The 13940-nt window shown below is 42.0% G+C and overlaps 1 protein-coding gene across 1 annotated transcript in view; it reads right to left on the reverse strand.

Annotated features, from left to right (window-relative positions):
• Window positions 1–1800: 1800 nt before the first annotated feature.
• Window positions 1801–13940, reverse strand: part of RNPEP (arginyl aminopeptidase) — a 100016-nt gene continuing 87876 nt past the window's right edge. Inside the window, exons 10-11 of the mRNA XM_075333799.1 lie at window positions 5229–5371; window positions 1801–2150 (exon numbers count right to left, since the gene is read on the reverse strand). Of these exons, the coding sequence (XP_075189914.1) occupies window positions 2001–2150; window positions 5229–5371 (293 nt within the window). The 3' untranslated portion in view covers window positions 1801–2000. The remainder of the gene's footprint in view (window positions 2151–5228; window positions 5372–13940) is intronic.

The following is a 13940-nucleotide window of genomic DNA, read 5'->3' on the forward strand; positions in this document are numbered from 1 at the left end:
GTGGTGGTTTAATAGAGTCTTATTTGTTCTAGTGTGCGTTCATAGATGGGCAGTTGATGTGGCCTAGCACAAGGACTTATAGAACTTGTTTCTTGGGTGAGTGCCCTGTTTGGGTTCTTTTTTTGATACATTGTTATAGTTAGAGTGGTGGACTTATGGCTATTTTTATTTCATTTTCAGTCCAGCACTGGGGTTCCACCGGGGATGCTTGCCCTTATGACGGTGGTATTACCCTCTAATTTGGATTATTGACTTCCCTGAGGATTATTAATGAAACGCGTCGGAAGTTATGTGTACATTGATGGAAGTTTTCACCCAAAAATGCATTAACAAATCAAGGAAGCAAGTTTACTCGATCTATGACAGTCGAGTTTCAGGTTTGCTGCATTAATAGAGCCCGCTATTTTTGGGAGACCTGTTCCCCTTCTATTCCTGGGTACCCCTATATTAGGTGGTGAGTTCCTAGGATAGTTAAACAAGGGGTTAATTCTTAGGTTTCCATGTCCATGATGCTCATATGGACATATAAATGTGTCATATATATTGGTGTTGATTCTCGAATGGCCAGACATTGGTACTGAGTGTGATGGTGTGCTAGTGCACCTCTTTTGATAATACGTGGGGCTGTGATCTAACACCATATATGTATTTGTTATATATGTGTTTAGTATGTCACGTTTTTCAGTGACCCTGTTCACTTTTTAATCAACATATTAAATGTTAAGTTTTATATTAGTGTCTCCTAGGAGATTTATGTGATTTAAGACCTTGCTGGTTTACATTTTGAAAAATTAAGGTTGATATCAACTACGTTTCTGCTATTATAAAACTCTTTTCAGGGCTGTCTGTCTGTATGTCTCTTTCCCCATCTGTCTCTGTCTGTGTCTCTGTCTGTCTGTCTTTTTCTGTCTCTCCACCGACATCATATAACCTCACACATAAGCTTCAACTAACAGTTTATTTTGTTCCTACAGCAACCACTGACAGCTGCTATTAATAACCTATAGCTCCCACCTCCATTCAGTTTAATGGCGGCAGGATTTTATAGACTAACTGTAAAGCACGGGTTTAAATTTTTCTGTCAAAACATTTTTCTGTCAAAACATAGTCTACGACGCTCCCTGGGTCACATGAGGCATCTGTGCAAAATGTCGTGATTGTAAATGCGGCAGTGTGGATTCCTTTAGCGGACATACACACATACACTCAGCTTTATATATTAGTTATATCACATTCTGGAAAATCAACATAACACCACAACCCAGTTTGCTCTCCCTTCTCCCTAATGCCAGTCCTGCATACCAGCCTGTCTCCTGTTCAGGTCATTTAGACTCCTGCAATTAAGAGATCTTTGGTCACATGACTTAAGTCACCAAAGGTCCTTAAACAATCTTAACCACGGAATACAAACACTGGGGTCCACAAGAGAGTGGGGGCCCTGAGAAATTGCGCAGTTTGACTCCCCCCAACACCGGCGATGAATGTAACTAAGGCTTATTTTTGGAGTAGGGCTTATATTTCAAGCATAGTCCAAAAATCTTGTAATATCAAACTAGGGCTTATTTTCAGGACAGGTGTTATTTTTGGGGAAACACGGTAGGTGTGCTATAGACCCAGTATAAGATGATATTTTGTATGAATGCAAAAGATTATTTCAGCATCAACAATTGATAGTGTTTTTATAAATTGACTTCATTAAGTGTTATGAGCATTACCAAACATGAGTTTACGATGGTTACACAAAAGCATACATTAACTGAAGGCATTTTCCTGTAGACTGTGATGTTACTTAGATTTAAAAAGCATTCTGAATTGTTTTATTTTTTCCTGATAATTGCACATTACAGATTGTTTACCAGAGCTGTAAAAATTACAAATGTTAAGATTTAAGACTGATGTCTCCACAACTGAAGCAATAATTGGAAATTATTAGCAATGGCACATATAACGGAATATGTGATGCTTTCTCTTATAGTATTCAGCAGAATCAAAACGACACTTCATAATCCCATGATCTTTTTCACATAGTTGCGGACATTAGAGTGGAGCTGTGGAGATGTTTGCTTGAAGGTCTCAATCGCTAAAACACGAGCAGACTCTGATCCAGCTTGCATAGCTCGATACAATGGCAATGTATACTTTTGTTTTCCCTAAAAGTATAGTAGGTAGAGGAAGTAAAAAGGAAAATTTATGTTAACGGTGTGTGTTCATATACATACACAAATGATTGTGCAAAAGCTTTAGGCAGGTGTGCAAAATATGCTGCTATATATGAATAGAAGCATTAATATTTTCTGTGTATGTAGACTTGTGCAAATCCTACTCTATTTATGGAATCCCAAAAAGACACTTTATGCAGAGTTCAGGACTCTAGAAGGGGGGAGGGGTATGATTATTGGGGCTACAATTGATATTCCCTATTAGTATTGTCTTTGGAGCATTAAAAAAACCCAAGATTGTCCGGCGGAAACCCAAGCAAACAAACTCACTCCTTGGAGATGTTGTCCTTGGTGGGATTTGAACCCTACGCTGCAAGTGCTAACCGCTGAGCGACAGTATTTCCAGGGCTCCTCATTCTTCTTGATGTGTAAATCAGTTATTATATTGATTGCCTCCAAGTTTTTTCTGCAGCAGAACAATAACACAAAAACATACAGCCAGGTACCTCCCTGATGGTATTGAATGATGGATAAACATCTGCCTGTACTTCCCAGGATTGAGGACACCATTAATGTTAACTAAATCTCCAATGTCATTTGTTAAAATGCAGCCCCAAACGTGCAAGGAACCTTCACAATGCTTCATTGTTGCCTGCAGACACACTATTGTACTTCCCTCCCACCCTTTGGGAACCCAATTGTCTGTTACAGTCCAAACTGTACCTGCTGTCATTTTTTGGGGAACCCAATTCTAATGTTTTTGTGTATTGTTGAGACACCTAGCCTTCTTTCCATGTGAAAGGTACAATTTGTCTTCCATGAAGATTACTTAATTTGAATAGAAAAAAGCTGCAATGCAGTACCACATTTTTGGGGTCAAACACTGCCTTAACTTTACCTATTTTTAGGTGTTTGCAATGCAGTGAAATACATACAGATACTTAACCATCCTTAACCATCATGTAATACCATCAGGAACGCATCCGATTGATTCCAAATATATTCTGCAGCAGGTCGATGACACCAAACAACCAATGTCATTAAGAACTAACTTTAGTGTAAAGAAGAAGAACAAGGAGTCCTGCTAATGATGATGTGGCTCCAATAGAGCTCTAATCTCAACAAAATCAAATGTGTTCAATATTACACTTAGTTTCAAAAGGATTTGCCCAAATCTGCAGTCGTGGCCAAACGTTTTGAGACTGATTGTGAAAATGAAAAATGAGCATCATGCGTTTGCAGATTGAGTGTTTGTACTGCAACTGAAACATAATTGTAACCATAACCATTGTGTAGTGATGAACGAGCACTACCATGATCGGGTGCTCAGTACTTGTAAGAGCATTTTGATGCTCAGACAAACTCAACTCATTTACCGAGTATAATGGACGTCTATGGGGAACTCAAGCATTTTTCTGGAAGATCTGTACCTAGGAGACTAAAAAAAATTGATGAATTGATGTTTTAAAGGAAGCTTTTCACATTCTTGGCATTCTCTCAAACATCTTTGTCAGGTGGTCACTTTTAATGAAGCACCCTGTTCATTGGTAGCCATTCTAAGTTCGCTTTTGGAGTTACCGGCCTTCTGAATGTTATTGTGGCCATCAGGTGTGTTTTTACAGATATAATACAATATAGGATTTTATTTTTTTTACTCTATTTACTATGTCGTAAAAGTGATGAGACAGCTTTATTCTTTGGGTCATTACGATTACAATGATAGTATATTTACATTTATTGTATTGAAAAAAAATTGTTTTAGCATTGCTGTATTTTGAGAGCTATAGCTTTTTTATTTTTTTGCTGACGGAGATGTATGGTGGCTTGTTTTTTGTGGGACAAGAAGATTTATTCAATGGCACCATTTCTATCAATATATGACTTTTTGATACCATTTTATTCTATTTTGAAAAGACAGACTTTTGATACTTTTTTTTTTTTTAATGGTGTTCACTGAAGGAATTGACTAGTGTGAGATTTTTATAGATCTCGTTGTCCTGGACAAGTCAATACAAAATAGGTGTACTTTTTTTTTTTGTTCACTTTTGTGTTTACATAAATATACATATATATTGGTATATTTTTCAGTTTTGCTTTCTTCAGTCTGAATCAAACGTGCACATTCCAATAAAAACAAAGAAAGCCATTGCATGAAAAGGTATGTCCAAACTTTTTACTGGTATTGTATGTGTATATCACACACTTTTTGTCAAAAATACAATCTTTCTTCACTGAGGAAAAAAATGAGAAAAAAAAAAATTCTTTTTTTGTGGAGTCTGGAGAAACAGTTTTCAAGATGCTAAGTATTTAGGCTAGCAATTATTTTCAGGTATGTGGATCTCTAGTAAAGGGAACCTGTCACCAGATTTGGCGACCATAAGCTGCGGCCACCACCACTGAGCTCTTATATACCGCATTCAAGAAAGCAGTATATAAGAGCCCAGGCCACACTGTAGAACGTAAAAAACACTTTTATAATACTCACCTGGGTAAGGAAGGGGGGGGGTCCAGTCCGATGGGTGTCGCTGCTCTCCAGTCCGGGGCCTCCTCTCTCCGGTCTGGCGCAGTCCTCCTTCTGAGGCCCGTGTGCATGACAAGCCCTACGTCATGCACACTAGCCAGCATAGAGGTCCTGAGCAGGCACACTTTGATATGCGCTGCTGAGGGAAAATCAAAGTATTGTAGTGCGCATGCGTTCTTCCCTCGTTCCTGCGCATTACACTGCTTTAATCTTCCCACAGCAGGGCATATTAAAGTGCACCTGCGTAGGACCGCAATGCCGGCTTGGGATGGATAGAAGGACGGAGATCGCAGCAGAGAGGAGGTGTCGGACCAGTGAGAGGAGGCATCGGACCGAACAGAAACCCATCGGACCAGACCACCACCCTAGGTGAGTATTATAATGTTTTTTACGTTAAACAGCATGGCCTGGGCTCTTAGATACAGCATTCTGGAATGCTGTATATAACAGCCCACTGGTGGTGGCCGCAGCTTATAGTCACCAAATCTGGTGACAGGTTCCCTTTAAATATTCTCACAACTTTCTAGCAAATAATCCCATTGACTTACTTGGCTGAGCAGGAAATCTCTAACTTTGTGAAAGTGATCTTGATAATCATTTTTTATGACAATTTGAGCCCAACGGAGTTGCAGTTCAGCATTGGTTGCTTCAGAAATCTTTGTGTACAATTTTCCAAGCTCTTCAACATTGCCTACGTAAAATACAATTTAAAAAATTGCCACAATCTGTTTATTACGCCTAGGAGGTATATATGAAATCAATAAACAAAAGAAAAGTATAAACTTCATACAAAGGTGTTCTCGAATGCAATTTTTCTAATATTCAAATGCACAAAAAAAAAAAAATCTTCCATCTCTACTTTTGTCTTCTCATATCTTTTAGAGGCAATTCTGCCTTAAGGACTAACTCAGTAGATAAATGAAGGATTCATTTGAAAAGCTTACGTGAAGTGTAAAAAAATCCAACGGTCAAAGGAAGTGCCATATTTTTCCGATTATAAGACACATTTCCTCCCAAAAATTTGGGAGGAAAATGAGGGGTGCGATATCTGAATGTAGCTTACCAGGAGGTGGAGAATGGGTGCTGTGCTGGCTGCTGTGTGGAGCAGGGCAATGTGGCGGGTGAGATGCTCTGTCGGCTTCCAATAATGCCACCCGGAGTTGGTGTGTGCACAGATGGAACTCTCGGCTCAAGATCTCATCTGCGCACGTGCCACCTCAGGCCCATTGCTCTCCCAGCAGCGGACCTAAGTAAATGGTGCCTGGTGGTGGCGCGTGCGCAGATGAGATCTCAGCTTTTCTTTGAGCTGAGAGCTCAATCTGTGCATACGCCGATTCTGGGCACCATTTCTTTGAAGCCCGCACCGCTGTGATACGAATGAGACAAATATGAGTGAGTGATTGGATTAAAATAGGTATCCAGTCTTCAGAATAGTGATTATGGAAGTCATGATGTCCATGTGCTACAAGCTTAGAGCATTATGCCTGAACATGAGGAGTTAACGTGGTGAAAACATACCAGTGAACGTTGAGATGTTAGACAACAGCAAACAAACCTTACAAACAAACTTTGGGTTGTTATATTAGCAAGAGACAACCTTGAAGCACTGTGTGGTGGATAATCATAAAACTTAAGTAAAAACTTTAACTTTGCAAGAAACTGATGATCTAGCTTAAACAGCTGTGTATGAAAAAAGGAGACCCTGTTCAGTGAGTTAGGGACGCTCCTAAATTAGTGGACACACTTCTTCTGTGATGGTGATACCAAAGTATTTCCTGCTCGCTGACCGTGGTCCCTCCGGTGGGGAAGTGATGCTACAATATTTCGGTAATGTATTGATGTTTATTTGTCTATATACTATGATTTACATTAATTGAATCAATAGAACAGGGTAATATTGTTTCTGCCATTCCATAATTGAACATTATCCTGATGCTATCATAATAAATTGTTACATTATTGTTTTACCATAAAACTGTATTCAGTGTGCCTAATTTGTATATTAGTGAGCACTACGTAAGTAGGGGCGTATCTGCCCTGTCACTTTGACATGGTAAGACATAAATTGGCGTAGTCAGCAGGATAGTGAATCTCTGGAAGGGTGCATTTGAGTGGTATATTAGAAGAAGGTGCCATGGAATAGATTGATTTTGCAGGTGGGTTCTTTTTGGCACCAATCCAGATCTTTATAATTCCAGACGTATAAAAGTTTTTAAGAAAATTGTTTATAAGAAATAATCCTCCCGTCCTAATTTATTCAAGCAAGAGAATAATTTGTTGGCACTAGGCCAAATTTTTTGACTTTTTGGCACAAAGCCAGTAAAAATTTTTAAGAAAGGGAAAAAGGAGGACGATTGTGTGGAGATCCCTGGCTGGGATAATTGTTATAGCACAGGAGATGCGTTGCTGTGGATTGGCTGAACCCTGGTAGAACAAGCTCAAGGGTTCAGAACCCCATGATGTGGTTTCTGTACTCATGGGGGTCCGTGCAAAAGGCAGGTGATGGAACCCCCCCATGATGTTGTTTTTGTACTCATGGGGGTCCCTGCAAAAGGCAGGTGATGGAACCCCCCATGATGTTGTTTCTGTACTCATGGGGGTCCCTGCAAAAGGCAGGTGATGGAATCCCCCATGATGTTGTTTCTGTACTCATGGGGGTCTCTGCAAAAGACGCAATGAGCCTCTCGATGTTGTTAAAATTACTTGAGGGTTTCCCTGCAAAGGTAGGTGATGCAGTTTCATTGGGGAAACGCAATTGGGCGTTAGCCTCAGAACCCTATGGTGTTGTTTCTGTACTCATGGGATTCCCCACAAAGGCAGGTGATGTAGTGTCTTTAGGACAACGTATGTGGATTTTGCTCAGTGCCTACCGAGTTATGCATGAGCGGAATACCAATATATAAAGAAAGTGTTTACAAATGGAACAAAAAGTAGTTGAGATCGGAGGACAAAAAGTGGCGTTAGAATGTAATACTCGCTTACTCCGTGACAAGCTGGATCATTATCAGAATGTTGCGGAAAAAGCTGCAGTAAAGGTAGCTCAAAACAAGCATAAAAAACGCAGAGGTAGAGTTAACAAAGAAAAGGTGCATAAAAGTATTGCATCAGCCTCTGTAGCCTGGGATCTGGATCATTGGGATAGGGATGTGTGGCATACCACCTCCTCTGATGAAGACTGGGAAGATTTCCCAGATCCTACTATTGATCCACCTGGGAGGATTACTGTGAAATCCATTAAAAAGAGATCTGAAAGAACTGAATATGAAACAACATGATTCCAAGCATGGGACGGTGGGGAAAATCCTCAATATGATGAGGATGGACAGCCCATCTAGATAGAGGATGTAAAACCTCATATCCGCAGTTGTGTTGTCGGGGGCGGAGGGGTCGGGAACGCCGCTCGCCTGGGAATCGCTGGCGCTCGGGTCCGGTGCTTCTGCTCCTCGGTGGCTCGAGCACGGGGCCGGACCCGGGGGACTCGAGCAGCGCCTCCTCGCCTGCGAGTGAAAAGGGGGGTAGGTTTGTGGTGGGATGTCGGTTGTGACGCCACCCACGGGTTGTGGTGATGGTGGGCACCACCGCTGCTGGTGATTGGGGATCCCGGGAGCGATGGCGGACAGCAGCTAAGGTGTTGACCCCTCCGTGGGTAGGGGCTGTTGGTCCCGGGGCCCCGGCTGGGGAGCAGGGAGGAGGGATAGGTGCATGTGCCGATGCGGGGAGGCAGCGTGGGCGCGGGTGCAACGTTGTAGTGCAGCGCAGTGCCGGATGGCACTGGTGTACTCACTCAGGTAGACAAGGACAGAGTCTCTGGTAAACCAAACGGCTGGATGGATGGGGCCCACAGTCGGCTGCGGTGTTTTCACTCTCCCCGGACGGGTTGATGGTGGCTGTCTTTCCCTGCACCTATGTGTATGTGTTTGACTCCTATGGCTTCCCACGGGTAGTCCGCTCCCCGACGTGTACGTGTCGGGAGAGCCCGTTTTGCCCGCAGGCGCTGGCCCTTGGATCTCTGGCCCTTGGCGGTGGCTCTTATCCGGACGGGTTGGGCTGTTGCCTTCTGACGGGACTTGGTTGGGAATGAACCCCTGAGGTCCAGACTGCAATCAGAGAATTTGACCTTTACGGTGGCTTCCGAGCCTAGTCGGGGTCTGAGTACCCTGCCTTGGCGCTTGGTTTCAATCTGCTCCCCGGGTCGGTAGCGGCGGGCCACCGCCCGACCCCGGTCCTACGGTTCCGCTGACCTCCACCAACTCCTGCAGATGGCCACCACAGTCTGCCGACCTTGCTGATTGTGCCTGGGCTCCGACCCAGACACACACCAACAGTTTTACTCCTCTCACTTCCACTGTCTACTACAATCTGTTGTCTTTTCCCGCCTCCAGGCCTGTGAACTCCTCGGTGGGTGGGGCCAGCCGTCTGGCTCTGCCCCACCTGGTGTGGACATCAGACCCTGGAGGGAGGCAACAAGGGTTTTGTTTGACTGGTGTTCCTGACCAGAGGGAGGGGGTGTGTGTATGTGGTGTTATTCTGTCCAGGGGTCCAGGGCGTCACAGTGTGACTGTGGAAGATTTTTCCCAAAATTAGAGATGATATCTTGAAGTGCTTGGGAACAGAGCAAGTGGGGAAAAGTGTGGCAGAATCTGCCCCTACTCACGAGCTATAGTCTGCATCAGATAGTGATGCATAGGTAGCCAGCCAAGCCCCTATTTGGATAAAAAGGAATTAATGCCCCCATGTACATTTGCAAATTCATTAGAAAGGGGGGAATGTTCAAAGAGTCCCCACTTTAATTCATACAGGGGCGGAGGCTACTTTAATTTATGGAAATCCACAGAAGTTTAAAGGCCCTAAGATTAAAATTGGTGGGCTAGGAGTAAAAGTGACAATGGGTGTACAAACCCCGGTTGCTTTAAAAATAGGGAATTGACCCATCGAAAAATACAGTGTGTTGGTTATCCCTATCCCTGAATATATCTTGGTCCATAGATATATTGAAGGGAATGACCCTGCATCTGAAGGAAGGAAGAATTTCCTTCGGGGTCCAAAAACAGGATCTTGTACATTGTAACACAGTAATGGTGGGCAAAGTTAAAATGCCACCAATTCATGTTCTCCTAGCTACTAAAATGGTAGCTATGAAACAGTACAGGATCCCAGGGGGTCATAAAGAAATTGGGGAAACCATCAAAGAATTGGTGGGAGTAGGAGTAATGCGTCCTACAACCACTGCATGAAATAACCCAATTTGGCCAGTAAAAAAAGTGATGGATCATGGAGAATGACAGTGGATTATCGGGAGTTGAATAAGCATACTCCTCCCTTGACCGCTGCTGTTCCTGTATTATCAATATTGTTGAAAATATTCAAAGTCATGATGGTACCTGGTATGCTGTGATAGATTTGGCTAATGTCTTTTTCGCAATACCAATAGAGGAGAAGGTGCAAGATCAGTTTGCCTTCACATGGCTAGGGAGGCAGTATACTTTCACTAGGTTGCCTCAGGGTTGGATTCATAGTCCAACTATCTGTCACCGGACGGTGGCCGAACACTTGGATGAGTTCCCATTGTCTGCAGAAATGCAGTTCTCTCATATCAATGATATACTGATACAGGGAAAAGATGAATAGTCAGTAAAAGATCAGCTGACCAAATTATTCTCACTGAGATCCAAAGGGTGGGAGATTAATGATGCTAAGGTCCAAGGACTGGCTCAGTCGGTCAAGTTCCTAGGAATCCAATGGAACAAGGGACATAGGGAAATTTTACCCAAGGCAAGACAGAAAATAATCAATTTCCCTATTCCAAAGTCAAAACAAGAGACCCAATCATACATTGGTCTTTTTGGCTTCTGGAGACAGCATGTCCCATATTTGGGGCAATTGATTCCTCCATTGTACAAAGTGACTCGGAAAAAGTATGAATTTGAATGTTGTGAGGAACAACAAAATGCTTTTGAAATGGCCAAATAGGCCATTCAACAAGCTGTAGACTTGTGGCAAATTAAGAAAGGGGACATTAAATTACTTATTTCCGTGCAACACCTCTATGCAAATTGATCATTGTGGCAAAAGCAAGGGGCAAAGAGAGTAAACCCTTGGATTTTGGAACCGTAAATTGCCGAATACAGGAGAAAAATATACCTCATTTGAGCAACAGCTACTAGCGTGCTACTGGGCACTAGTGGATGCTGAACAAATGACAATAGGACATGTAGTCCTATTAGGACCTCAGATACCCATAATGCAATGGGTATTATCAAACCCTAAAACCAACAGGGTACGACATGCCCAGGAAATAAGTATCATTTAATGGAAATGGTAAATTTCAGAAAGGGCAAAGAAAGGAGAAGGTGGAGTTGCCACCTTACATGAAAAAAATGCTGAAATATCCGAGGATCCAGGAGTAAATCTTCTCCAAGCAGCTCAAATGGAAGACTCTCCAGTCAAATGGGGACAGAGCTATTCAGACTTGTCAGAAGATCAACCGAGGCACGCCTGGTTCCTGAATGGATCTGCCAGGTATGTCAATAGAAAAATACAGTGAGAAAGTGTAGCATACAATCCAAAGTTGGAAAAACACATTACCATGGAGGGAGAGGGAAAGAGCAGTCAGTATGCGGAATTGTATGCTGTCTTCCTTACTGTAAGTTTTGAGCAAGGACATGAATGTCATTTGTACACGGACTCCTAGTCAGTGGCAAATGGATTAGCCACCTGGATAATGGGGTGGAAAAGACATAATTGGTTGATCCATGGTAAAGAGGTGTAGGGTAAAGAGGTATGGCAAATTCTTGAAGAACTAATTCAGAATACCAAAACAACTGTGTTTCATGTAGATGCACATGTACCTATTGACTCACTCGAACGTCTGTTTAATTCCAAAACAGATAAAGCAGCTGCAATACTCAAAACATCCACTGAAGGAGAAAAAAACAGTAGTACCAGAGAGATCTACCCCTTTGTCTGCCGGATTGGATCTTCATTCTACTAAGGTTGTGTTAATAACACCAGGTAAGGTGGGAATCATTCCCACAGGTTTAGGATATCAGATTCCGAAAGCATATTATGGGCAAATATCTACAAGATCTAGTTTTGCTTTAAAAGGAGCAGTGGTGGTGGGTGGAGTAATTGATGTAGATTATCAAGGTGAAATTAAGGTAATAATGATCAATATGGGAGAAGAGCCTTTGATCATCGAAAAGGATCAGCGAATGGCACAGATGCTGCTGATACCTATATCCTTAGCCAAGGCTGAGGAAGGAAGCGCTCCTACTGAATTAATTCCTAGAGGAGACAAGGGTTTTGGGTCCTCAAATATCACTAATGTAGGTGCCAAAATCTGGATCCAAAAATTATCAAGGACCGCATTCTGAGGCTGAGGTCATTGCAGTAGTGAAGGATCGTACTCAATTAGTAATGAGACCTGGGTTGAGAAGTGGGAGTATGTTCCCCAAGAAAAATGCTATTTGCGGGAATAATGTTTGTGTCTCTTGATTACAGAAGTGAAAACCAGTTTATGAAATCCTTGGTGCAGAATTATTGGTCAATCTACAAAATGAAGTGTGAGATGTGGTGTGGTGGCTATGGGTCCTGGTACTCCCTTATGTGGATGGATGGAAGAATTTCTACCAGGAGGAGCCAATGGCCAATCGATTCTTAAAACATAATCAAGTGATTTTTGAGATATGTACCCACTCTCCGGATGGGTAAATCAAGGAAATATGAGCGGAACTAATACAAACTTACAATACTTGACATTCAAAGGAGGATCATGGGTGCCAAGAAATAAAAACAGGATTGACTAAATTGGGAACTGTAGCCACGGACAACATACAAATAAGTTTCAAATCAACTTTAAATACGGCGGATGCTTTTAAACCTATATTGCTGGAAAGGTTTATTCACAATAATTCATGGACATTTACTAAGATGTTTGTGAACAGGACTAATGAATCTTGTAGTAATATACAAGGGAATTTGAGGTGTAATGAGTAGTCTGAATACACACCAGGACAAGAAACTTGTGCTAATCCAGATGTGGGTTATTGTAGTCCTGTTGGACAAAAGTCCTGGTTGGTGTGATTTAGTTCATCGATTAGTATTGCAACATTCGGCATTGTGGGATCTTCCACATAATATGTATTATTAAATATGTGCTGGAAAAAAAATGACAAAATCAATGGAAAAGATAAAAATTGTAAGAACAATGAATGTTTATGTTGTTTGAACAAGGGGGCTTTGTGTTCAATAAAAGTATAATGCTCGGAGACAAAGGAGACCAAAACGTTTTGATGGTTTCATGTAGCAATGATCATGCATGACATCAATAATCAAGGACCGATTGTGATACGAATGAGACAAATATGAGTGAGTGATTGGATTAAAATAGGTATCCAGTCTTCAGAATAGGTGATTATGGAAGTCATGATGTCCATGTGCTACAATCTTAGAGCATTATGCCTGAATATGAGTTAACTTCGTGAAAACAACATACCAGTGAACTTTGAGATGTTAGACAACAGCAAACAAACCTTACAAACAAACTTTGGGTTGTTATATTAGTAAACCTTGAAGCACTGTGTGGTAGGTAACCATAAAACTTAAGGGTGCTTTACACGCTGCGACATCGCTAGCGATCTCGTTAACGATGTGACACGCTAGCGATCTGCCGAGATCGCACATAGGTCATTTTTATAGCGCCGGTCGCATGTGCGTTCTCGGCGGATTGCATCTGCGATCTAGCGTGTCGCATCGCTAACGAGATCGCTAGCGATGTCGCAGCGTGTAAAGTACCCTTTAAATAGATGTTAGACAATAGCAAACAAACCTTACAAACAAACTTTGGGTTGTTATATTAGTAAGAGACAACCTTGAAGCACTGTGTGGTGGGTAATCATAAAACTTAAGTAAAAACTTTAACTTTGCAAGAAACTGATGGTCTAGCTTAAACAGCTGTGTATAAAAAAGGGCACCCTGTTAAGCGAGTTAGGGATGTTCCTGAATTTGTGGACACACTTCTCCTGTGATGGTGATACCAGAGTATTTCCTTCTCGCAATACGCAGTTTAACTGCAAGCAAATACGCAACGTGGGCAGAGCCTTAAGCACACAAGAGATTGCTTCCCCCTCCTCAACATCCTCTGACCCTACAAATCTGTAGGTGACCCTGGGTAGGTAGAGGAACCTAAGCATATAACTCTACCAGTTGAAAATCAAATCAAAATGTCTACCATAGAGAAAAGATAATATCATGAGGTGAAG

This window comes from Anomaloglossus baeobatrachus, chromosome 2 (genome assembly GCF_048569485.1).
Source record: "Anomaloglossus baeobatrachus isolate aAnoBae1 chromosome 2, aAnoBae1.hap1, whole genome shotgun sequence".
In the NCBI taxonomy this organism is placed as follows: domain Eukaryota; kingdom Metazoa; phylum Chordata; class Amphibia; order Anura; family Aromobatidae; genus Anomaloglossus; species Anomaloglossus baeobatrachus.